This window comes from Periplaneta americana, chromosome 8 (assembly GCF_040183065.1).
Source record: "Periplaneta americana isolate PAMFEO1 chromosome 8, P.americana_PAMFEO1_priV1, whole genome shotgun sequence".
In the NCBI taxonomy this organism is placed as follows: domain Eukaryota; kingdom Metazoa; phylum Arthropoda; class Insecta; order Blattodea; family Blattidae; genus Periplaneta; species Periplaneta americana.
In genome coordinates this window covers 130,046,212-130,073,977 of record NC_091124.1, presented here as the reverse complement: position 1 = coordinate 130,073,977, position 27,766 = coordinate 130,046,212, and the positions used below count along the sequence as shown (strand labels likewise).

The 27,766-nt window shown below is 35.8% G+C and overlaps 1 protein-coding gene and 1 long non-coding RNA gene across 7 annotated transcripts in view; one reads left to right on the top strand and one right to left on the bottom strand.

Moving 5' to 3' along the window:
* Nucleotides 1-27,766, bottom strand: part of polo (Serine/threonine-protein kinase polo) — a 125,323-nt gene that overhangs the window by 41,642 nt on the left and 55,915 nt on the right. Inside the window, exons 5-8 of the mRNA XM_069833608.1 lie at nucleotides 25,160-25,365; nucleotides 20,232-20,339; nucleotides 15,975-16,178; nucleotides 6,063-6,216 (exon numbers count right to left, since the gene is read on the bottom strand). Coding sequence (XP_069689709.1) covers nucleotides 6,063-6,216; nucleotides 15,975-16,178; nucleotides 20,232-20,339; nucleotides 25,160-25,365 — 672 coding nt within the window. The remainder of the gene's footprint in view (nucleotides 1-6,062; nucleotides 6,217-15,974; nucleotides 16,179-20,231; nucleotides 20,340-25,159; nucleotides 25,366-27,766) is intronic.
* The window catches only part of LOC138705043 (uncharacterized), a 136,225-nt gene that overhangs the window by 81,775 nt on the left and 26,684 nt on the right, over nucleotides 1-27,766 (top strand). For all 6 annotated transcript variants that reach the window (XR_011333549.1, XR_011333551.1, XR_011333550.1 and 3 more), the window contains 2 exons: nucleotides 23,141-26,589; nucleotides 26,786-27,058. This is a non-coding gene — a long non-coding RNA (uncharacterized lncRNA). The remainder of the gene's footprint in view (nucleotides 1-23,140; nucleotides 26,590-26,785; nucleotides 27,059-27,766) is intronic.

Sequence of the window (27,766 nt, the reverse complement as noted above, 5' to 3'; positions counted from 1 at the left end):
GTGGCGCGAGATGACAAACCAGTGGTGAGTGATCTCATAGTCAGAGTGCATGGTGACCCACAGCAGAAATTCTCAAGAAAATCGAGCCTTTTTGGGAGGGGGTCATCATCATATGATGACGCAGAATATCTGCATGGAAATATCATATATACACTTAGCGGCAAAAAGAATGGGCCGACTCTTGGTCGATAGAAATGCTAAGTTCTATCGTGCGGTTCACTTGTGTAAACGTAACCCAGCGCAAGGCATTGCTGTGGTGTCTCTTCATTGAAAGTCATCCGTCTATAATGTAGTAAACCTTACAAGCAGTGTGAGGCCCAGTGGTAAGAAGTCTGACATCCGTGCCAGAGGTTGTGAGTTCGCCTCCTGGTGCGGTAAAATTATTCTTTTTTTTATTTTAACTTTTACTTAATTTATTAGTTTAAATGTGAAATGGCATTTGTTAACAAACTTCGTTATGCCTGCCTTGTAAAGATATTATTGCCCATCACCTGTGGGCTATTAATAGGTGAAACCTGGTCTATATAAACAAAAATACTTGTTTCACATCCTAAAAAAAAACGGACGCATATCAAACACAAATAAATAATTAAATTAACAAAAACAAACAATTTGTTAATATATTAACAAAACAAGGCTGTGGTGGGGACTAGCATCTCGTCCACAAACCACCTGCGTCAACATCTGTCATTCTGTGCGGCATGGAGTCCACAAGATTATGGAACAGGTCTAAATTCTTGGCCATCTTCTTCCTTGCATCTAGAACTCTGTCCCATAATTCTTCAGGTGTCCGAACAGGTGGTTGTTCTGCCCAATTAGAGCGTAGAATCCTTTTGACTGAAGCCCACAAATTTTGAAACGGATTCATATCTGGTGAATTTGGAGGCCAGTCGACTGGATCGACATCACGCCTCTCGTAAACTATCTTTGAATCCGGTTGGCAGTGTATATCGGATGATTATCCTGCTGGAAGAAAAGTGTTCCTTCTGGATATCGTTTTCGAGCAGAAGGGATCATTACATTTGCCAAAATGTGTTCGTAGACTTCTGCCGTAAACAGACCGAGGATGCGTTCCAGAAGTCCTGCCCATCGTATGACATCCACCCCCAACATGCGAAGTGTATCGGTGGTCATTCATACAATAAACTAGAGCAGTACTATCATTGCTATTGGAGACAATTATCTCGTCGGAGAAAATGACACATTTCTCCAATCAAAGTCCTGTTGGAGAGTAGCATACACAGAATGTTACTGGAGACAATTACCTGGTCGGAGAAAATGACATTTCTCCAATCGAAGTCCTGTCAGAGAGTAGCATACGCAGAATAACCTAAGCAAACCAGGCCAATGAGTTATTGTTTCTGTGCCATCTTCAAGCGTAATGATGAGACAGAATGTTATATTAACAGATAGCAGTATTGCTTGAAAGAGAGAGGGAGGTTTATTATTATTAGAGTTTGGGCATATTCTAAGATATATCGCCACATAATTATAGCTTTGCGAAACACATATGATGGAAAATTTGTAATAAAAAAAAAAAGAAAGAAGATTGGGGGAGATTCGAACCTAGACCTACTACGGTACTAACTTGTTCAATATACCAATGCCGTAACAACTTACGCTACTGCAACTGTTTATATCAGTTCGGCATAATACATGGTTTTCCTGTTCATATTCGCTCTGGTCGATTTTGTATTTATCAATTTTATTACTATTTCACTCTTCAAGGGCCTTGATGTATCTAGAATCAACCCACCATTCGATTGTATTACATATTTTAGCCTCTTAAACAAAATACAGCAAATTTAAATGGTTTAATTATGTGTTACCTAGTGAACTATGGTGTTGACGAGAAGAGCATGCGCAATGTATGTCTCTGGAACTTAGAAATTGTCGGCCGGCCCATTCTTTTTTTTTGCCGCTAAGTGTACTTCGGTACATTAAAATAATATATATGATATGCGTAAATCATTTCGTGATTTTAGACAGCGCTTATTCCGTCGGATCCCGGCCAAATAGTCACTCATAACGAGTGCACCTCAGAACATGTGTGGACTTCAGTCCTATGTTCATAGACATCAATGACGTAGTACAGAGGGCGGCCACTAGAGGGAACCCAAGAGTTGGAACTTAATCTGAGACGATTCTGTCCGATACCGGGGTGGGTATCCGGTGTGGCTTAATGGATAAAGCATCAGCATGAGAGCTGAAAACCCGGGTTCAAATCCCAATGCCGGAGAGAATTTTTCTCAGTTCTATTACTCTTTCATCGTATGACGCAGAATATCTGCAAGGAAATATCATATGTACTTCGGTACATTAAAATAATATATATGATATGCATAAATCACTTCGTGATTTAAGACAGCGCTTATTTCGTCAGATCCCGGCCAACTAGTCACTCATAACGAGTGCACCTCAGCACATGTATGGACTCCAGTCCTACGTTCATAGACATCTATGATGTAGTGCAGAGGGCGGCCACTAGAGGGAACCCAAGAGTTGGAACTTAATCTGAGACAATTCTGTCCGACACCGGGTGGGGATCCAGTGTGGCTTAGTGGATAAAGCATCAGCACATAGAGCTGAAAACCCTGGTTCAAATCCCGGTGCTGGAGAGAATTTTTCTCCATTCCATTACTCTTTCATCGAACGCTGTATCAACTACTAGGTTATTCAGCGTCGATGTGATTGGTGATAGCGAGATGGTATTTGACGAGATGAGGCCCAGGATTCGCCATAGTTTACCTCACATTATGCATACAGGTGGGGAAAACCTCGGAAAAAACTCAACCAAATGATCATCTCAAGCAGGGACGAACCCACGGCAGGGCACAAGTCTGGATCGGCTGGCAAGTGCCTCAGGTGACTGAGCTACGCCAGTGGCTGACCCCCCATGACAATACACCTCCAACATACGGACACTCCTCATATACAGACACATTTTTATGTCCCAAGCGAAATAATATAGAAATAATGATAAATTTAACTCTCGTTTACGGACTCTCTCAGACACGGACAGCTGTTTCACAGTCCTAAAGCTTGCTTTACCTCCTGACTGCGGACAGAACTTGAATTTCAAGACCTAATGTGTTACAAGAATGGAAAATTTAGTTTTGAGAATTGTACAGAAATTCTTTAACATGAAAGAAAACAATAAAGGTCTCGTAGGCTACCAGTAGCTCAGCCAGCTACCCCTTGTTAGCTGGAAGTGGGTGGTTAAACAAAATCATAAAATTTAACCTGTCTGATGAGTCCAAGGTTTCTATGATAGTGAAATTGTATTCGACACATGATAGGGTTAGTAGGATTATTCTCTTCATTTCAATCAGTTGTTCTGTTTCGAGAGACATGGCACCTGAACGTTGAGTTGAAAACTGTAAATTACAGTACTGCATAACTGTAGACCTAGAATAAAATTGCATGGCACAGTACTGTATTTTTCTTTTTCGGTCTTATCTACTGTAGTTCAAAGTTGCAAAGAATTTACTGTAGTACAGTAGAATGTATTTAGAATTAAACTACAGTAATACCTTTAATTTAAAACGTGAAGGGATACATAATGCATATTATAAATTTACTGTTAGATTGAGGAGCCTCCCTCCCAATAGAGGACACCCACCAGATGTGGACAGATTGTTATTCCGATGTCCGTAAATGAGAGGTTTCACTGTACATCAACAAGTGTGAATGCAGGTTGCAGTAGTCAACATTCTGGTTGTGGTAACATATTTAAGCAAGAGCCACCGGCATAGCTCAGTCAGTTTAGACGCTTGCCTACCGATGTGGAGTTGCGTTCGGGCATGGGTTCGATTCCAGGTTGGGTTCTTTCTGAGGTTTTCCCCCACTGTAAGGGAAATGTCAGGTAATCTATGGCGAATCCTTGGCCTCATCTCGCCAAATATAATCGCGCTATCACCAATCCCATCGACGCTAAATAACCTCGTAGTTGATAGCGTCGTTAAATAACCAAGTAAAAAGAACATAAGTGAGAAAACATCTTCCATGCTCAAAAAGAGTCAAGAATACATCAATCGGCAAGTTTCTGGTGTGGCCAGAGACACCTAAAAGAAAAGGCAAACATGATATAGAAAGATTGCCGTTTTCGATAATATCACAGAGCTACCACGATATGCACAGAAAGAAGCGCAAACAGAAAGTTGCCCAAGAAATGAAAAAAGAAAGAGAAAACGTGAAGTTGCGAAAGAAAGAAAGAAAGAAAAGAGAAAACACAAATGACAAAACGAACACTTTTCAGAGAATTCCAAAATGAATCAAGTCCAATTTGTGACATTTGCAAGAAGCTTTCAGTGAAATTTGATGTGAAGATTGTAAAAAAGTATTTTATATAAATTATATTTCACGTAAACACAGACAACACATTCCTGAAAAAGATGGCGATATCTCCCTATGTCACTCATTTTTATAAAGAAGAATGATTCACATAACAGTACGGACCTTAAGAGTAGTTCGGAGGAGGATTACCTTGAAGAACTTGATAAACTAGCAACATATAAATAAGGGTCTATACAGTAAAGAGACATGTGGGTTTATATTTTACATAAAACTGGTATTAGGGCAGTGCAATGCAGGTGTAAATAACTAATAGAAATAATAGCAACAGTTTAAAATAATATTTGCAGCCAAAACGAAAATAAATGTCTGTTATAGTTGATAATTGTGAAGTGGCCAATAATTGTTAAGAAGTGGCCAATAACTATAATTTCATACATATTAATTTTATTTGGTCACTAGTATCACATAGTATTATTGATTCCATTTTTGTAACAGTGATTTGAATAAAGAAATAATTGACAATTACAGATGCACCTACAGTTCCTTCTCTCAATATAATGCATTGAAATCCTCGACTTTCAAACATAAAATTTTCCTTAAGTGGTCAATAACTGTATGGTTTACCCTACAACTGTGACTTATTAAATGTAACATGTCACATTTCCATCATTATAGAAGTAGTGCCAAATGCTGATTTTTAATTTTTTTTAGAGTGAATGGCCAAAAGGGCTTATCTGCATAAATATTTTTGATTATTGAAAAATTTATATACCAGTAGTCAAAAAGCAACCAAACATGTGTAGATACCTTTGTTACAGATGACATGTAATCATTTACACAACACCACCTTCAAAGTACGCCCCCTGGACAGTGACGCACTTCTGTCAACGTCCATACCACTTCTCCAAACATTCCTGCAGTCCATCTTTGGTCACTTCCCACAGAGCATCCATCGCATGAATTTTCACTTCTTCGGCTGACACAAACCACCATGCCTTGAGTAGGGATTTGACCTTTAAAAATAGGTAGAAATCTGATGGAGTAAGACCTGGAGAACATGGTGGCTGTGGATGGACAGGTATTTCATGTTGTACAAGGAATTCGCTTACCAAGAGTGATCGAGTGTCATGATTGTTCTTGCCACAAATTGGACCATTTTCGTTGATTGCATCACAAAGATGTCGAGGAATTGCAACATATATCTCCTTACTGACAATTCGACCCTCAGGAATAAACTCGAAATGTACAAGACATTGGATATCGAAGAACACTTCAAGCATTATTTTCCCCTTTGATCGGTTGGCACACTGAATCTATATGCCTGGAGAGTAGGTCACATACACAGACAAGGCAGAGAAGTTGCCTACAGAGTATGGCATTGCCACCCAAAGTTCGGGTACTTTCTGACTCCACTAGTATTTTTGTCTTTATAGAAATAAATAAAACTTCTGTGTCAAATTTCCTGATCCTAACAAAATAATGGAACTATGACAAATTATAATGAAATAAATTATTTAAAACTTACAAAATTAAATACACTTCCTTGTATCACACCTGAGACCCTACTGACGTTACTGGACTAATATTTTGCCATTATTGTTACTTTAGTGATATTTACATCCAGCAAAGTATTTCCCAAATTGGAGATGGTGCTGTGGAAAGTGTGTAGATTTGTTTGATTTGACATGGAATAACCCTGATACAAATCGCAACAGTCTAGTAAGTAAATTGTAGCTATTATTACCACATAAAACGTTATTACATACTTTCCATTCGCTAACATAACGAGCTTAGTCGTGTCATTGAACACAACACCAACACCTTCATCACACAACTGGTAGCCAAAACCATACTTGTCTGAATAGTCTACCCACTTGCTGATCCATACTATTGGCTGTGCAGCAGGATCTGTGGCCTCATCTGGAAGAGATACAAAACATAATATCACAAGAAAGGACAAGATACAGTTCAAGTTATCACTATCAACACAAAACTGAGATATTCCTATTAAACATTTAATTTTATGTTACATAAATAGGCCATATTTTCTCGATTGTAGCAACTCTATTCATAAGGAAACTAACAACTGTTCATAAAATAGAAACACCAAAAAAGCTACAGAAAACTAGTTGCCGGAGTGCCACTACCTGCTCCCAGGTTTATGGCCCTGTTATTCTCGGGCTAGATCCCGTGCAAAATACATACAGTATGAATTAGTTCGCAAGGTCCAATTGAATGATTAACAGAAATCTAGCAATAATTCACCATTTTTTTTAACCGTTCTTGTGCGCAGTAATAATGAGTCTGCCAATTTACTCAAATGTGTGCAACAATTGAGAGAATATTCTCGGACTACCAGATTCCGCACAACGAAATACTGCAGAAAGTAGTTTTCAGTTTTGTGCTGAGTGCCAAGTGTGTAAGTTGTATCATGAGGTACAGTACAGAACAACGTACTTTTATTTGTAATACTTTCACAAAAAAGTCTTCACGGAGAAGGTATCACCATAAGTTCTGTCTCAATTTCTGGAATCTTCTGTGCCGACTAGTAAAGAAGTTCAAAGAGACAGGATCTGTACAAAATAAGAAGCCTCGTGTGAATAAACGTGTATTAACAGAGGAGAAATTGGACGAAATAGGTTTTCGGTTAGAGCAAAGCCCTCACAAATCTTTGTGCTGTTTAGCACAAGTAGGGGTGTCTGAAACATCTGTTCGACTCACCACTAAACTATTAAAGTTGTTGTTGTTGTTATCTAATGCCAGGCTATGGCAACAAAGCCATTAGCGTTCTTACTCCCCAATATTTCTCTGTGGTGGATCCATCAGGTAGAACTTCACAAGTTTGTAGATGATCTTCAGACATAGAGGGCAATTTGGATTTGTGTAAATTCCTATTTTATTCAAGTGTTTGGCCAAATAATCGTGTTCTGTGAGCAGTCTGAATTTTGCTACTGCAGATTTACGTGGGATTTCTGGAATAATTTGTTTTTTTTTTTTTTTTTATTAAAATGCTCCATTTTTTATCTTTGGCTTTGGTACATAGTGCTTGGTTTTGCTTGATTTTATATTTTTTTTTAATTAGTCTTTTGATGGATGTAAAAGGTAGGCTTGTATTTGTATTCTGAATTAAATTGCATCCTTTTTTGGCAAGAAAGTCAGCAGTTTCATTTCCAGCAATTCCGCAATGTGCAGGTATCCATTCCAATTGAATTCTTTTTTGTAGTTTTTGAAGTTGTTGGATCATTTTGTTACATTCTTTAATTTGGATTGACATCATTTTATATGAATTTATTGCATATAATGCTGCTTTAGAATCAGAGAGAATGACAGCATTTTGAAATTTATCTATTCTGTACAGTAGGTGTTGGAGTGAGATATGAATAGCCATTATTTCCGCATCAAAATTTGTTGTATGATATCCTGCTGGTTGATAAAATGAGAATAACGCACACGTAATTCCTGATCCTGAGTTGTTATCGATAGTAGACCCATCTGTGTAGATATGTAACCATTCTTCTGGTGGGTATCTATTGTTCACAGCTTCTACTGCTAGCACTTTTAGTACAGGTTCGGAAGTTTCAGATTTTGTAACCGGTTCTTCTAAATCTAGTTGAATGTTAATTGGTTCGAAGGTTAGAGGGTTTTCTCTGCTTAAAATGTTTTCTTTAGATTTAGGGAGATTCAGTTCTGTATTTATTTCTGTGACTTTGGACAGGAAACTTGTTTGTGTTTTCAACTAGGTTGGTTGTAACAGTCTTTTTTTCCCCATTTTGTTGTTGTTAACCATAGCATTTTTTCATGATGTGTTAGTGCCTGCTCCTCTAGAGTGGAGGGTTCTGGGTTAGGGCTTGCATTGCCGTGATTGGGGTTGATTTTGCTGCACCAGTTATTAGTCGCAGGGCCTGATTTTGGCATACTTCTAGTTGATTCAGGTTGAAATTACTTGCTGTAATTAATACCTCCGCATTGTAGAGAAGTATTGGCTTGATGAATGTTTTGTACGTGATGTTCAAAGTCTGCTGATTACTACCCCACTTTGCTCCAGCTAATCTCTTTAAAATTGGAAGTCTTTTTGTTGATTTGTTTACTACTGCTTCAATATGAGTTCTCCAAGATAATTTTGAATCAAAAATTGTCCCTAAATATTTCGTTTCATATGTTTGTCTCAGGTTTGTTTTCTTGAACTGTAGATTTATTTTTGGGATTTTTTTTTTTCAAGCTAAATATTTGAAACGTTGTTTTATCAGTATTTATGGCCATCAAATTGTTGTCAGTCCACTTTTCTAATAGGATCAGAGCCTTTTCCATTGAAGTTTTGGATTTGACTATTTGTGGGGAAGATGTCCACATGACCATGTCATCTGCAAAAAGAGCTGTCTTTATTTCTGCGCTTGAAACAGCCGGGAGGAGATCGTTGATGTAGATGTTAAACAAGGTTGTACTCAGTACTGCAACCTGTGGGAGGCCCATTTTTATTTGTCGGAATTTGGAAGTACTGTCATTGTATTTTGTAGCACAGAAACGCTGGGAAAGGAAGTGAGTGATCCAGTTTAGCATGTTGTTTTGAATGCCTAGTTTTATGAGTTTTTCAAGTAGTTTATACCTCCATACTGAATCGTATGCGTTTTCAAAATCAATGAAAACTGATAGCGTATCTTGATTTTTGTTGAAAGATTCTTTGACATCTTGGGAGAGCTGAATTGTATTTTCTTTTGTAGATAGGTGTTGTCTGAATCCTGTTTGTGCTGCTGTTAGTATGTTATTACTTTCTAAGAACCAATTTAACCTCGCTGAAATCATACGTTCTGCTGTTTTTGCAATGACACTTGTTAAAGAAATTGGTCTGTAATTATTTATATCATCCGCAAAGAATTCACCATAAGAGAACTAGATTCTGCAATCCATGAGTTAAAAGATAAAAAATCTCCTGGACCTGATAAAATACATGCTGAATTTCTGAAACATCTTGGACAAAAGGGAAGAAATGCACTACTGAAATTATTTAACCTATCATGGACTTCTACTGTACCTACAGAGTGGAAAAAAGCAATAATTATCCCTATCTAAAACTATTAAAGTTAAAACCATACAAAACCCGTGCAGTGCACCAGCTTTTGGCCCTTAACAACGGAGCTAGGATTCATTTTTGTAATTGGTACCTTCAATCAGTCCAAGAATGAGGTAAGCTTTCATGTTTTTATCATACGGCATGTTACTATTGCTTTGGCAGTAAGCTTTTTTTTGTTTTTATCTTACCACATATTACTATCACGCTTTGATGGTAGAAAGGCCACTCCTATAGGATGTGGAAACCGCTAGACTTTCGGTTAAGCAGTGGCATTTCGTCTCGTCCATTCGGTATTTTTTCCATTCCTCTCATTAAAGAACAAGAGTTTTACTTGTCACAAACGATAACACTGATACACACATATTTATACTACCCTAGTTAACAAAATTAGATCACGATTAATTTCCTGGTCTTTTAATCCCTCCATACAGGAAATCACACATGCAGGAGAGCACATGTTTTTTAAACTGACATAATGGTAATATTATCTATCTACTTTGCTTCAATAGATGACGCAATAGTAAGCACATTCCTTTCACGGTTAATCTCCTGGTTGGAGAACAACAAAGCCTCCTTTATCTTGATAATTTGAATAACATTAAATTATTTTGTTTCATTGTAATCTACCATATTTACGATAATAAAAATGTAGGCTGTGTTCGAAATTCAAATGTATAGGGATATCTTATGTGAAGTTTTACCGCTAGATGGCAGGAGCATTCCATGCGGCGCAACATGTTGTAGGGCTATGTTATGTTATGTTATATGCTACAATTGATTACGTTTTCCAGCTTATTGGTTTTCTGTGCGTTTCAAAATTATATTTACAATTATTTTGTATAACCTAGTATAATTTAATATAATTCAATATTTTCTTACCTCATAATTTAATTTAATTTACAATAAATAATAACGTAAACCTGTATAATATTGAGCTATTCCCCGAGATGGGTGGGGAAATCTGCAGTATGCAGAATATAGATACAAGTAAATTGAATGTTCATGAACCTAAACGAGAACTTTGAGAACGAGGTTCGCGAATAAAAAATAGGAACTATGTCGAAGGTGAATATTGCCCTCTTTAATCATCAAATTTTAAGAACTGTACGCTAAAAACAGGATATGCAGCCACCAATGTGGTTTTCTTTTTATAGGGAAGGGACTATCGATATTGAATTCCTTGTATTTTTTTTCTGTAGTTGCAGAAAGATCAAATGCATTTTTTAATAGGATGATATAATATGATCGCAGTAGTATCATGATTAGTCGTGCGATTTGTAGGTTAACGACATGCAGTTTTGAATACTATGTAGGATGATTTTGAAAATTTGAAGTTAAAACATGGTTTTAATAATTAGGGTACAGTACATTAAAAACATTATTCACGAAATGGATTTCACTACGGATTGTCCTGGATAATAAACATCCTAGAGTTTACTGCAGGCGTGAACTTCGGAGACCCCTACAACTACTGCATATAATGTAAGCCAACATAGCTTGCTGTCGAGGTTGCATATGTTTTATTAATTTTTCTTTTTCCTCTTCCAAAATGAAACTATAGTCAATAATTCCTTACTTGAAGTACCGGTAGTTACTTTTATTTAATACTTTCGAGGCGCAATTTAATTACTTATTTTTTTTTTTTAAGTTTAAAGCATATATTCAAAATATTTCAGGACCTGATTGAAGACAGAAAGCTTTCCTTGGTTTTTACTTATAGGAACATAACAAAAATTTGCCATTTTTAGTTGTTTTTAAGAGTATTTAATATACTAATACACATGCAAAGCGCATCCCTCAGAGTACACGTGTGCTATTTGTTGGTGCTAGTTCAGGACATCCCTATTACAGCACAAAAAAAATTATGAACATAATCGCATGTGTTAATGTAAAAAGGTTATTGTGTTCAGAGCAGTGTATATTGGAGAGTACCGCATTCTTTTGATCCGGCAAATGCCGACGCGGTGGCCATATTTACTCCTACGGAGACTCAGTACACCGCAAGACTTGTGTAGGAACACAGGTTTCTAGTGTGATATTCCATCGTTATCTTGAAGAATGCCGTGTTGTTGTGCAGTTAATCAATGTGTAATCAATTGCTGTTGTACTGAATTAGCATTACAGCTTATTGTCTATGCGGGTGACTTGAATATATTAGGAGAAAATGCACAAACTATTAGGGAAAACACGGGAACTTTACTGAACCAAGTAAAGCGATAGGTTTGGAAGTAAATTCCGAAAACAAAGATTATATGATTATGTCTCGTGGCCAGGATATTATATGAAATGGAAATATAAAAATCAGAAATTTATCCTTCAAAGAGGTAGAAAAATTATAGGCCTATTATATCTTGGAGCAACAGTAACAAATATAAATGACACTCAGGAGGAAATTAAACGCAGAATAAATATGGGAAATGCCTGTTATTATTCAGTTGAGAAGATTTTGTCATCTGGACTGCTATCAAAAAATCTGAAAATTAGAATTTATAAAAAAGTTATATTACCGGTTGTTCTGTATGGTTGTGAAACTTGGACTCTCACTTTGAGAGAGGAACAGAGGTTAAGAGTGTTTGAGAATAAGGTTCTTAGGATAATATTTAGGGCTAAGAGGGATGAAGTTACAGGAGAATGGAGAAAGTTACACAACGCAGAACTGCACGCATTGTATTCTTCACCTGACATAATTAGGAACAATAAATCCATACGTTTGAGATGAGTAGGACATGTAGCACGTATGGGCATATCCAGAATTCCATATAGAGTATTGTTGGGAAGCCGGAGGGAAAAAGACCTTTAGGGAGGCCGAGACGTAGATGGGAGGATAATATTAAAATGGATTTAAAGTAGGTTAGATATGATGGTAGAGACTGTATTAATCTTGCTCAAGATAGGGACCGATAGCGAGCTTATGTGAGGACAGCAATGAACCTCCAGTTTCCTTAAAAGCCATAAGTAAGTATAATGACGTAATATTTATACTGAAAATATCAAGGTGGGCAAAAGTGGACGTTGGAAACTATTCGAAACTGGTATAATACTGGTAATAAAAAGTTATTGATTTTCAAGAAATTGTCTTAATAAAGGGAACTTCAAATATCTTATGCTAGATAGATGCACTCAGGATGCATTAGAAAATTTATTTTCTACTGTCCGTTCCTTAAATCCAATCCCGGATGCAATAGAATTCAAAAACTGCACTACAATTCATCAGTTTTGCTAAAAAAAAAAAAAACGAAGCATGAAAATTACACAGTTTACGATTCTGAACAATTAGTTGAATTTCTAGATACAGATTAAGTAAACCTGAAACAGAAAGGTCTAGTGAAGATGAATGTGAGCAAAAGAAATTGATATAGGCTAAATTGTAATTTAACTGAAAATAGAAATATTGACTTCAGTGAACAACAAACTCTTTACTATTTGTTGGAATCAGTTTTGTTAAAAATAAAACAAAATAAGTTATATAGTATTTGTGAAAACTATATTTCATATCTAATAACTGATAACAGGGATGAATCTATCAATTTTATTAGTATATTAGTGACTCTCAAGTCGTACAAGAAAATGTCACTTGTATACCCTTGTAAATTCGTGTTTGATATAATTCTAAATGCAGAAAAATGTGAAACATTGGTAGAAAATGTATTGATACTAAAGGATTTCAAGTCTTTATTCATTAACACTTCAACTCATACGTTCCCAATTCGTTATAATATATTTGAAAAAGTCTTATCACTATTTTAGGACTAGAATATATTTGTTGTTAAGAAAATTGTCTGTTATAGCAAATGCACAACAACAGTTTGCTAAATGTGGCGGTCGAAATGTTGGTGTGAGAATTGCACTAGAAAATTGCTGACGTAATCCCTATTGAAATGAACATAACATAAATAATAAAGTGTTATCTCTAATGAGTCATTTCACTATGACAATAATGTTTATTAATTCTTGTCTCCTGTGTTCAATAAACCACAACAACATGTATGATATCGCCTTTAAACACCATCGTTCTAACATTACTGCTTATGGTTCTGTGCTGAGCAAGGAGTAAATATGGCTGTCGAGAATGCGGTACTCTCTAATATACACTGCTCTGATTGTGTTTAGATACACGTTAAATTATTTGGTTACCTGTTACAACACAGAGACATTCATGATGAGCTTGGATGATAGATAACCCCCCTGATTACATATATCAGATCGGCCATCGTAATGTTAAAAACGGTAGCATGTGGAAGAGAACAACCACCAGGATCGCCACTGTCTATTTAAAACAATTGCTAGATGGAAGTACAGTTGCTCCATGCAATTCAAATGGGAGTTATGACGTGACTCCTACTGTCACTAGATGACAGTATAGTAAACTTTATAAAAGTTATTGCCGTCAAACCTATAAGACTGAGCAATCTGTTATATAGTGATCAGGGATAACCCCCACAAGCTTGAACCTTCACGTATCTAGCCAGACTTTCATAAAAAAAAATAAATAAAAAACCGCATGGAAATATTAACTAACCTAAAAACGTGGTATTTTTTTCATGTCGAAAAATAACTTCGAAGGTAGAGGAATTTCTTACACAATGTAGTTCAGTATATTATAAGGCAGTCATTAGCATATATTGTACTGTCCGTTACTCAGGAGAAGACGAGTGGAAAGAATGTGATCTTGACTATCGCTGTTGATTATTATAAACATCGCTCAGATAAGCATCCCAGTAGCCAGGTTATTGCTCGTGCAGGAAACATGAGTAACATGCATATGGAAATTAAAGCTAAGTTGAACAGAAGGAGGTCTAATGTTTCCGCTTACTGCAGTACAAATATTGCACATGTTGTCGTACGTTGTCTGTTCACATCCCTTCCTCCTCAGTCCACTCTCGTCTTCTCCTGAGTCACTGACAGTAGGTGTAAAATTTATTTCTCTAATTTCTGTACTAACAACACTCAATCTGTTCCACTGTATTTGAAAACAATTTGTACCCAGTCCGGTGAAGTTTGATAAATATCAAACCATGCTGCAAACCACCTGAAGTTGGAATTTCTTTTCAGTAAAATACCGTACCTACTTGCATAATATTCCCACCCCCTCAATTCAGAAACTGAAATATGGGTAAAAAAAATTGCATAATTTTCCCGTCTTTATTACAATTTATAAATGTGACTGAGAAGTACAAAGCAGCAACACTGCATTAACGAAACCAGTCTGCAAACCTTGCCACTTCTGTTCACAGCGAGCCTGTCTCAGTTTCACACTGACACATCATATTAAGTAAAAATAATGGTTCATCTTCCTTTCTTTGATTTGCATTAAAATATTAACTAATTTACTTAGAAAAATCATTAACATTTTAAAAATCAGTAGACCTGTATCTGTGAAGTCTACCATTAGGCCTATCACATGATATACAGTATAACCCCATTAATACGTTTGTCAAGGGACTATGGTCTTAAATCATTATAAGCGGGTCAGCGCTATAGATGAGACAAGTTTTATGAAATGAGGAAAACAATTTAGACACCACTTCACAGGAAACATATTATATTGTGCATTAGATACAAACTAAGAGCTTATTTCATATGAAACAAAAGGAAACTTTTCTGCCACTTTTCAACATAGTCTCCATTTCTTTGCACACATTTTCTCCACGGTTCTGCAAGTTTGAAAATTCCCTTGCGGTAGAAGTCTGTTCCAGCTTCCCGAAGACACTGACACACTACGTTTTGGATGTCCTCCGTCTCATAGCGTTGGCCTCATAGCTGTTCCTTTACAGAACCGAAAAGATGGTAGTCAGAGGGTACCAATCATGACTGTAGGGAAGATGAGGAAGAGTTTCCCACCGAAATGTCCTGATTTTCTCCACAGTGACACGAGCAATGCAAGGCCATGTGTTATCGTGTTTTTTTTTATTATCCAATTTAATAAACCCTATTTCACCCTGAGGTCGTGTTGCAGGATGATCTCCTTTCGAGATTACTGTAATGGGAATGCCTCAAATTATATAATTCTTTGCAATTTTCTACAAGCGAAATAAGTTTTCTGTCTGCCATTTTGGCACGACACTGAACATGGCACAACATAATAGTAACAGTTGACCAATTAAAATTGATTTATTAAAGAAGGCCATGATCGCACACATCGCAAAAGTTGCTCTTCGGAAGAACGTGGCTGGATTTGCCGAGAGGCGATGCGTCCGATACGATGTAGTGAACGTAGTTACATAACAAATACAGCAAAGATTGTCTTTTTCTGATCCGTGCGATTCGCCTGATGAGTGTGATTCGTCCGATGAGTGTGATACGATGCAGTAAATGCTTACTTTTACAATGAACAACTATAAATAAACTATTACAGTAAATATATTTTAACATTCAGTCATTGTTATTTCAGTAACAGGAATGGAAAACAGTGTTGCCAACATAAAAGTTTATTACTGCTAGTATAGGAATTTAGTGGACTATTTGCTTCTTGGGGAAAAATTTTTCCATATAGGAATTCAGCAGCTTTAGTACTATTTCTTGATGGCTTTCTATGAATCTGTGTTGGCAACATTGTTTTAAATAGAAATGATAGCCAGATTTACAAAGATGATTTCTCATCAGTACTCACCTCCAAACACTCCTGTTTCTCTAGTGGGATTTGATTTAATTACAGATCGTAACTGATCTCTTAGGGCCACAAGATGATGATGGGAGTCTATAAGCTGACTTCCTGGTTTGATATTAGTGACCTGATCATTGTTGGCACTGGGATGATTTGAACCAGTTTTCTTCTTTGGACTTCCCACTGAACCAACTGGACCAACAGTTTCACCTGTAACATTTCATTCTATTTCTATGGAAAACTAATAGTTCACAAAAAGCTGTGTGTGTCTCTCATCACAAATTACTGTAACACAAAAATAAGGTTCTAAACAGCTTCTTGAAACCCAAATATCTCTATCAGTTAAGCATAACTAAAAGAAATTCTCTGTGTAACCATGGAAACTTTTTCTCAAAGGAAGCTCAGATTTCACTAAAAGCACACCATAACACAAACATAAAATTCATGGCTCTCAAACTCGTAAGGTAAAGTTTTTCCCCCAATACAACTGGACATTCTTTATTTTATGCCTGTTAATTATCATCTTAGTCACAATTGCGTAATTTTTAAAGCACTATACGTAAAAATCCTTGTCTTTTCTGCAAACCAGAACTGATTTCCCCGATTTTTAGCATACTTTGAATAAATAATTTCCCCGATTTTCTCTGACAAATGACAATCGCTGACTTTCCAGGTCTGTGTGAACCCTGGTTCAGCATACTTGTTTGTTCACATTGATATCCATCATTAAGCTCAACGAAAAAAAAGTCTAAACTCCAGGGCATTGTCAGAATTGTTATATTCTCTTAGAAACATGGATTTGACCCAGTGAATTTGAGTCTACTAGGTGCTGGGTGCCTACTTTATACACTTATATGTATTTATCTTAATTTGAGACTCGCCTAGTGACGAAATATGAAGTCCATACGACATTCCTTCCTACTGCAGAACTTGTCAATTACCTGGTGTTAAACTCCTCCATCTTGGACATCATACTCTTTTCTATTGGCAGTATTGCAAGAGCAGTGAGGCAATCCTAGGACATAGTGTTCCTTAAAAACGTTTTTTATACGTTTCAAGCAAGAAAAACATCTTTCTGGCTCAGCAGTGGTCATTGGTGTTGTAACCAAAATATTTAACAACTTCGTTACTTCACAGAATGGATCCTGTGAATTATTGGAGGCAATGTATTGTAACAATTGAACAGCTCCATCTATATTTTGGAAGTAGAGTCTTCTGTATAGAATCCAAATTGTGTCTTTAACACTCTTTTGTTCAGTACAGTATAGCTGTTGACAGCAACTTTAAGTTTGCGTTCAGGAAAATTATGCGAAAAATTGTAAAATAATTTGCCTGTTTAAAAATTTTGTTGTGTCTACGTAGTTTAAAGCCTGAATCAGGAGGAACCTCAAAAAATAGGTAGATGGCAGTGGCACCAGTCGGACACTTGAATTACCAAATACATTAGTTCCAAGTTCTTCCACAAACAAGCATTCTTCCATTACGCTTTATGCAATCTCCGAGCTGTGTTGTGCTGAAGCTGACTACGGCACTTCCCTGTGTAAAAATAGCCAATGAGAGCAGTGATTTCAGCTTCACACATGTGCATTAATTGTCTACATTCTTATGTAGAGTTTCGAGTAGCACAACGTACCCCCTGAGGGACCAAAGACCGAAGACTAAACATTCTATAATGCGTCATGAACATAACTATGGGAAATTGTCAAATGACAGATCAAATACTATGCAATTGCAAATACATTTCAGCAAAAAATTATCATTGTGCTGTAGCACAAAAGGACAGGCCGCCCCTGCACATCATTGTCTTGCAATCACATAATAGCATTTTCATCACTAGATGTGTAGCCTTCTGAATTAAGTAAAATGCTTTTACTACCAGATTCATTGGAAAAAGTACTCTAAGTATTACTATCACTAATTTTGGATATGAATTAGAATCCTGGGTTAAATGTAAATACCGTATTTGCTCGCGTAATTTGCGCAGTTTTTAATCTTTTCTGGGTGTTCGAAAAATTGGGGTGCGTAAAATATGCGAATTTTTTTTAAATTAAGCCTCTTGATCTGGGTTTTATTCAAGTATATAGTAATTAAGAATACAGTACTTTTGTCACCTAAGACTACTGGTAATCTTGAATTATAAATAATAATTAAATTGGGTATAGGCCTATGACAATCATAATGAATGCAAACTACATAGCAGACGTAGCATTCTCAATAGGTAGTCTTTAATTGAGCACATGGTATGAGTTCATAGGCCTAAAGGTGGTTGATCGATGCATTCTTCATGTTGCAGTGACAACTGCACCATACCTGTTAAACAGTAAGGCCCGATTGTATAAACCATTTAATCTTAGATCAGAGATTAAATTGATCCTTGTTTCAGCTGAACTTGGAATTTTGTGTTGTATAAAGTCTAATCTGAGATTAATTTGTCTCAAACTAAAGTCAACTTTGACTGAAGAAATTTCTCCGATTAAGTTAGATGATCCAAGTTCAGTTATTTCTTTTCTGTTTGAAATATACGAGTGACAGATTGTGCAAATAAAATATCCATTATTATTAATATTAATAGATATGATAGATACATTTATATATATTTCTTTCAATTTCTTGCCTTAATACACAAACAATCTTATATTTTATAAGGCTCTATCGTGTTCAGCAGTATCAAATAACATAACCTATAATTATATTATGTTTATAACAACCATTAATTATTAATGGATATGATAGGTACATTCATAAATTTTCAATTAACTGTATTACTAAACGAAAATTGTCGTTTTATAAAGCTTTATTATGTTTAGCAGTATCAAACACCATAACATGATAACAACTCGGAGAACAGTCAACCTTCTTCTTATTGTATGCCATTATTTACATTGCACAAAAAACTAGTGTCTCCAACAGAGTGTACGGAAAGTCGCCAAAAAGTAGTTGTAAAGTCGCTAGATTTCTCATTATCAACAAAGAAAGATTAAATTTTGTCACTATGGGGTGCTAAAAAGGTCACTAAATCCCTATTTAAGCAATATAAAAGTTAAAAGAAATTGTTGTTGAAAAAGAGTTAAAGTCGCTAGATTGGCAACACTGAACAAACCTGTCCGCGCATCACGTATTTCACCTGTTTATGCAATGTTGCCAAATCCTTTTCACGTGAACTTAGATTGCATTTGAACCAAGGTAATTTGATCGCAGAAAAGTTTTATACAATAGAAGAAGTGTCTGAACTCTGTTCACTTTTCGATCTTCGATCAAAGTTGATCTTTAGTCAGGGAGTTTTATACAATTGGGCCTAAAACTAACATTACTAGGATTACCAGTATTGGAACCTCTAATGGTATTTACTGTTCTCGGACTTGACACAGTCACTGCCACGGGTAATTTACAAGGACAAGCATCAGTGTTGAAGTGACGTTATTTAGGTTTCTTTGTGAAGCAGGTAGTTGATTGGGTACTGGTCAATGAACAATGCCATGGAATGCTAGTTTTGGCAATGGAATTTAGGGAAGGAATACTACACTGAAAAAAATTGTACGTAAAATGCGTGCAGAAAATACACGGAGCAAAATTAAATTTCAAAGTAATCCTTTAAAAATTAGGGTGCGTCAAATATGCAGTGGTGCAAAGTATCCGAGCAAATACGGTAATAATTTTCAAAAAAATATCGTGTAAAACTAGGAGCTAAATCTTATACACTAGAATAGCCTCTTGTCCAGATAGCTATGTTTAAAAGACTCTTGCCCAAGCTGAGTTTCAGCAGTGATAAATTTGCTCCGGCAGCACAAAAACGAAATCTAAAAAATCTGAGGTGTGACACGTTTCTGTATTGTGGGATATTCTAATGTCACTTTCATTTCTTCCAGCACTTGCTAAAACAGTTGTTGACAGTCAGTCTTACTGGTACCATACATTTGTTTGTGTTCAACAACAATTTTTCTTTGCACAATCCTTTTATAACCGTCCTGCTTTCCATTGCAGTTTTCTGAGTATTGATGTATGTCCTCAGACCTCACCGACGTTGGACGAACCAATTCCATTTGTAGTTCACAGACAGGAAAAAACCCAAAACTGTGTATTGGCAGAAGAAGAAGAAGAAGAATCCTTTTATATCCTTCATGATTTAAGTATACAATAATTGTGCTTGGAAATCATGTTTCCTTGCTGACATCTTAAAAATATATATTTGGGTTATACTATAATATGATTCACAAATGCCAATAGCTTCACACCATTCATTAAATCCATATGTATGATACTTACTAATAGCATTCACTTCGAGAAGTGGCTTCCTACCCACAGTCCTCTCCAGTTTATCAGCTCTAGGGGCCACTGTCAGACATGACACAGGCAGCTGGGATGGAATGTAACCTGTAAAAAAATGCACATACATAAATATAATACTCCAATGGAAAAGTTAGATTATTAAAAAATGTTATTACATATAAAAAGTTGCATTATCAAAAAGTTACTCATGCATGTGTGCGTTATTTTCATTGGTTTCATAGTCCAATTCAATCATCCTGTAAACTATATTCTTTCTTAATATTATAGTAATGATGAACTATAAAGATGCCTTTACGCTACAGAGAAAATTCTAGTTACATCAGTCTTTCTCTAGCTAGGCTACTCTACTGACGTGTTTACACTTCATGAGAATTTGCTCCACACAGCGCAGAGGTAGAGTACTCCTAGGGCAAATTCTAGCTAGACCACTCTATGGCCTGTATACATTGGATACTAAGGTACAACTCTGCATGTACACTCTAGACATATTAAACTGAAGAAAACGTGTTGCTACAGCTGTTTTGATCAATTTTCTCAAGGAAGGAGAAGAAGAAAACAGTTATGGATGAGGAACTGGATCTCAAAAAGAAAAAGGACACACGGAAAGTGAAGTTATTGAAGGAATTAACAATGGAAAACATGAGTTCATAATTGTGAATTTCGTACAAATGTCTATTACCAACTTGCAGTATTTGTTGGAATTGGTTACACGAAAAATTAAAGGGTGGGACACTCATCCTAGGAAAGTGATTTCACCATTGGAAAGACTCTCAGTAAAATCTGGCATCTAAGAATATGCTATTTTCTCGTAACTTCATCTGCACTTCCAAAGATTTTGCAATAGACTAGATTGATTTAGCTTCCTGTTGCCAGTCCATTACTCTTTTAGCAAATAACTCTACAACTCAGGATGTGATTCAACTAATTCAATCAATAGGTCTTTTTCTTTTCTCAGCACATCCCTTTTACTTTTACGAACTTCAAATTTAGCAAAAACTATCAGCATAAGCTCCTAGCACATGAGGTCTATTTTGAGAGAGAGAGAGAGAGAGAGCGAGAGTGAGTGTCTAATGCTCAATATTTAACAGTGTAACTTAGTCATTCTACTTCTTGCTTTCCAATATTTAGATGTAAGGTCCATACAATTTTCCAGAGATTCACAGATTTTTAGATGTTCCATGTCCATGGCATCTTCCTTATTGCACAATAAACAATTAGCAGAGTCCAATAAGGCGATTCGATGTAGATGTTTTGTAAGACAGCCATGACCAATAAACATGGCCACAGCAGATTTTCGTGGTAGATCAGGAATGAATTTTAAATCTTGTAGTAAATTGTTTCACCTTGAATTTTGATGTTCATTTGGAGAATTAGTGTGGTAATTGCTGTTAATTTTCCTTTTGATAATTCGTTTTATGGACTCATATGAAGAACTGTAGTTTTTCTTTACGTTTATTTTAGTTCCTTTCTTGGCCAACATATCAGCTTTTTCATTACCATATATTTCACAATGGGCTAGGATCCATTGGAGAACTAAGGTCTAAAATTTTGAATCTGCCTTAACATACAAGGATTTCCTTAATTCTTTCTGATTTAGCGAAAGTAGTTGTACTAACTGCCTGGATTGCAGCTTTGGTATCAGATAAAAGAACTATATTTTTGCATTTTTGCAACCAAGGAAAAACATTTTGGACAGCTGCGTAAATAGCTTCAAGTTCACCATCAAAATTTGTTGTACACTTGCTGACATTTTTATAAAATGAAAAATATGGACAAGCAGCTTCAGCTCCTTCATCTGGATTCATGAGTGAGCCATCTGTGTAAATATGTAACCAACCATCCTGTGGGTATCTTGTGTTAATAGTCTGAAGAGTAATGGATTTTGCTATTTCTGGGCGAGTATCACTTTTGTGGAAGATTTCATCTAGATCGAGATGACAATTCACTCTGAAATTATTTATTGGATTATACCAGTACTAATCAATCAATCAAGATGACAATTCACTCTGAAATTATTTATTGGATTATACCAGTACTGATCAATCAATCAATCCTTTTTAACGTATCCAGCTGTTTGCTGACAACATATAGTCCACTGTAGTCCATTCAGCCGTTGCCCCTCACGAGAAATGAGGGGTATTTTGATCGGTGTTCATTATAGATGCCTGTTGCTAATAGCCAGAGGTGGGGTGTAGTCAATATATACTGCATGGCTGTGTCTTCTGCAACTGGTACTGATGATCTTAATTTACTTCTTTTGTGGTTTATGGATGGACAGTATAGAAGAATGTGTTCCAGATCTTCATCATGATTATTGCACCACAGACAAGTAGGATTATCAGAAATGTGAAATCGGTGTAGGTACAATTGAGTGACAATGTGACCTGTACTGTTCTCTTAACCGGTACTGATGATTATATATTATCATATGCCGATTTAAGGTCAACAAATACAGCTAGTGTATCCTTTTTTCTTGTTAAATCCATCCTTAATATCCTGACTTAGTAAAATTGTTTGTTCATTTGTTGAATGGTTTCTCCTAAACCCTGCTTGCTGTGATGATAGAAGGTTATTTGTTTCCAAAAACCAGTTTAACCTATTAGATATAATTTTCTCCATTACCTTTGCCACATAGCTAGTTAATGACATAGGTCTGTAAGAATCAATTTTGTCCACAGGCTTACCGAGTTTCAATGTTGAGATAATTGTACACTTTTTCCAGTTTGCAGGAACTGAAGTTTTCCAGACATAGTTATGGAAATTAAAGAGTGCACTCTTAGCTTTAAAGTCTACTATGTGGAAGAGTAAATAGATGTAAAATAATCTAGCTAGTGTTCTATATCACTGTGTACATTGATCATGATGGTTTACTTTGTTTGTTCTAGTTAGTGCGTCAAGTTACCACATGTAGAGACCACTACAGACTGTACACTTCTAGACTTCTGGCAGAGAACTCTACCTAGGGCAGCTCTATCAGAAAAAATTACAATATACAGATGCTCAGTTTCCATGACATGATATACATAATTTATTACATCCAATTAAAGAAAACAGGCATTTTAATATACACTGGTATCTTCAAATCTCGTGAAATTTTATGCAAAATCCCGATTATTCCACACAGACAAATGAATGAAATGGACAGTTGGCCACAATGAAGAATCAATCAATCATACATTTTATATCAAATTGCCTATTTTGGAGTCACAATATTAAATTACTTTTCTGCCAGTTTCTCTCTCAACCTCGATCTTTGTAACAACATACAGCCAGAAGAGGAGCTAAAATTATGAACACTGACTAAAAGATGACGGATAGTGAGAAAACAAGTAGAAATGAATAACATAAAAAACATGGGGTAAAAAATATATACATATAACATAGAAATCAATACAGAAGTTCTTGTTCAAATAACAAGACACCTTAGAAAAAAATAACATGTCACAGAAAATTGAAGCAGGAAGTTTGATAACTCAGCTTGTACATGTGGCCAGCCATGAAGCAGTTTTAGATTCTCTATGCAACTCAAATTTATTTGCAGCAGGTCTAATTCTGAGTTACAGCTCCTTGTGTTGCCAACAGCTAGTTGCATAGTAGCAAAGAAAATCACATAACAAAATCCACCCAATAAATCGTCAATCGGTGTCAAGTTCGCTCTGATTTGGTGCATAATTTTCTTCGGCTTTTCTCTATTATTCTGTACTGTTGTTTCACGGTAGTGGATATTAATGATAGAAAATGGAACAAGAAAAATGTAAACGTATGTCAGCGATTTTCATAAAAAGGTGTTGAATTGTGTTACAAGCATATCTATGGATAGTCTTACAATTTGAATAGATTTTGCGGCTTGGATATGCACAGTAATGACTACTGGAAGTTACAGACTTAGGACTGAAAACTGTACAGTTGAAAAAAAAAAAAAAAAAAAAAAAAAAAAGTGACCGCCTCAGTGAACAGCAAATATTTTCTAAGTTGACTTCAGATCACAGTTATGTTACACAGTTCATGTTTCAGAACTACGACGTTTAAGCAGGAGTCATTCGATATCTGCATCTCATAGAGCAGCAACAGAATGCTCGCTTAATGATTTGAAGGTTGTGAGTTCGAGCCTTGTTCAAGTTATCATTTTATTTTATTACCGTTCATTAGCAATATAAATACTATTCAAGTTATTATTTGTATTCTATTATTGTCCTTCAGCAATATTAATAATACCTATTCAAGTTATCATTTACATTATGTTACTGTTATTTAGCTATATAAATAATATTCGAATTATCATTTCGTCCTATTATTCATCCTACCAACAAAATTTCAATATAGGTTTCAATATGAGTTCATTGATAGTTCCCTTGCCAGAATAAAAAAACCTTTCACAGACGGTAAGGTTATTCAAGAAACCCTCTATATTTGTACAACACACTAGTGATATTTAAAAACATGGCAGCAGAAGTTTCAATTATGGAACTATTATATCCAGACATTTTCTGTTTCAATAGCTGAGAGATACGACATAACAGAACATATAGTATAATGATCAGTTGCTGTGTTTTATAATATGCATATACAACAATTTTGGTGTATTTCAAGAACTTTTTATGACTCTTGCCAATTACCCACCATAAAAAAATGACAGCAATATTTTTAATGCAAGAGAAACTATGTAGAAAACTGTAATGCTGGTAATGGTGAAAAAAAAAAAAAAAAACACACACACACACACCTACCTTCATACATATGAGACAGTAAAAAGTTATTGCTTTCCTCGAAAGTTGTGATATCAAAGTGGGATCAATATGTATTTCAGACAATTTTTAAGTATACAGTGATAAGACAAGTACGAAAGATTTGAAGATATATCTAGCTCTTTCACACTACTACAACCAAACATTCTATTTGCATACCAGATGTGAAGAATTCGTTGTTAAGCAGATCTTCCACTTTAGGCCGGCATTTGGGGTCTGGCTGAAGTGTTGCTCGGATCATTTTTGCAGCAGGAACTGAGATTTGCGAGGATGGAGGTATCTTATATTCACATCTCTTTATACGTGAGTATGTCTCTTTCAGTGAGCTAGTCTCGAATGGTGGTTTCCCAATCAATAGTGTATACCTAAAAACAAAACACAAACCATTTTATTATGTTATGGTTTATTGTTAAAAATTCAAGTGTATCAAATTGGAGCTTTTCAATGTAACTGGTGCTGACATCTATTTCCTATAAGGTTCCAATAAAGTGTAGTAAATGAAGTGAACTACATACGCAAGATAGGATGATACTGGGAAACTTCGTCATAAGAATGAGAAGCTCTGAAATAATACCTGTTAAGTCTACCTGCAATCATAACTCAGTTTAAAATCATTTCATACTCTCGAAAGTGCTGTACATCAGGCTACAAACCCCATTTGCCTCTCACTCAATTATTTCTCTTCAAATAGAGTTTGTAGCCCATAATAGTCTCTTCTGGAGGTATAAATCCACTTCAAACTCAGTTATAATTTGAGGTGCTCTTAAATTAGTTTTGTTTAGAGCTCCTCAATTATTGTAAAAGGCTCTTGAACAACGCAAAAAGTGACAGTGCATTCTTCATACAATATTTTGTCTAACAAGGATAGCATACGGGCCATTTGCAGAATCTGTATAACAAATGACGTCCATCAATTCATAACCTTCCCATTATTACATTTATAACGATAGGGTTATAAATTCCTACCAGTGAGTAGTTTCAATACTAATATAGTAAACATCACAAGAATTATTTCATTCACGTGAAATATTTCGTGAGAATAAAATAAAATTGTCATAGTAACAGCTAAAATGCCATGTCCATACCAGTTAAAAATTTAAAATGCAGTATGATTACGTCCACATAAAGGTTTGATTAAGAATGTAATTGAGAAAGAATTAAAGAAACATTTGATATTATCAAAACTTCATTTATGTCTGACTTTGTATTTCCTTAAAGATGATTGCATCATTTCTCTAGTTCAGTAAATCAGTCAGGTCTGTTACACCACTCTCTCACTATGGATAATAGTTTTAAGCAAAAAAATGTTAGGTCAGCACATGCTTGCTTTGTCCTGTTACCTGTCAGATCTGTTACTGCACTGATTGTAACAGATCTATGTGGTAACAGACTACCTTCTTTATTTTTAACTTAAGTCTAAAATTCATTATTACTGTTGATGTTGAGTAAGTAGGACATGCTTTCATGGGATTTTCCTTAATCCTCAGAAATATGACGAGAATCAGCAATGCTGAAAAACAAGGACAGTATAGAGAACGAAGAAAGGCAGATTCTGCAAGAGAATAAAACAAAAGAAAGGATCGTGAACAGTGGGTACAAAAGTGTAAAAAACTGTTCTATAATAAACAGACTTTTTTTGTAAAACAAAAATTTAGAAAATATAACTTGTACACACTATATGTTAAAATCAGTAGATTGTTCTTTGAACGTAAAATAAGTTGTCAGAGCACTCTATATAGGTGTGTTAATAATTATATTGATGTATAAAGATCAATGAACTTTCAGAAAGGGGAAAGCAGAAACAGCGAAAGGAGTGGAGAACATATCAGCAGAAGTGTAGAGAAAGAAAGAATGCTTACATCTGTTATAACAGCTACTCCAGCCTGCTGTAACACCATCAGCTACTGCAGTACAGCCAGGACCATCATCCAATAAAAGTAACCAGAGAAGAGGCAGGAAAAGAATTCGAATAATTTAAAGTCGTGTACTGCGAGAGAATAAAAAACTCAAAATCCTAAATGAGAAACTATTAAGGAAGACTGACATGTATAGGAAAAGGTAAGAAAGGTTGTTTGCCTTTAATGTAAGTGATCTGAGCCCAAAATCAAAGGCAACTCAAACAGTCTCTAAGGCTACGGCCAGACGAGCTGTAATGTCACAGGTTTTCTGCAACAAATGTAGCTGCCGTAATTGTCGCAAAATGAGTGACCAGACAGAACTACAAATACTGGTCAGTTTCTGCATTAAATGTAGCTATGTGTGGCCACAAGACATGCCACACTAGCGACATTTATAGCTTACAAGGGATGCTTTCGGACCTTCCGATGAAAATAGCCACGAAACTTTCTGGGCTGAACAAGCATGAGGCCAAAGTAATTGGTGTAAAGTGTGGCATTTCACAATCATTTGCTACCCCTAAAACAAGGCGTATAAAAATAGGATTCGCAACTGTAATGTTTGTAGTCTTAAGTATGAAACACGCTATACCCGAGAGACCATTTTGTGATAATGCGCATGCCTGGTAGGTCTCCTGCCTTGTGTAAATAAGTGCATTTTGTATAACAGTAAGTGGCTAGGTAGTACGATTCAGGGCATGGGACTGTTTGTGTGTTAAAGAATACTGTAGGTGAAATACGTGTATACTATTTTGTGTTTATCAAAATGAGTTGTAACCCTCATGCTGTGGTACAGATACTAGTGAGTGAGGTGACACAGAATTACCCAGTGGACAACACGCATCCAACATACATTGACAGGCGAATTGCA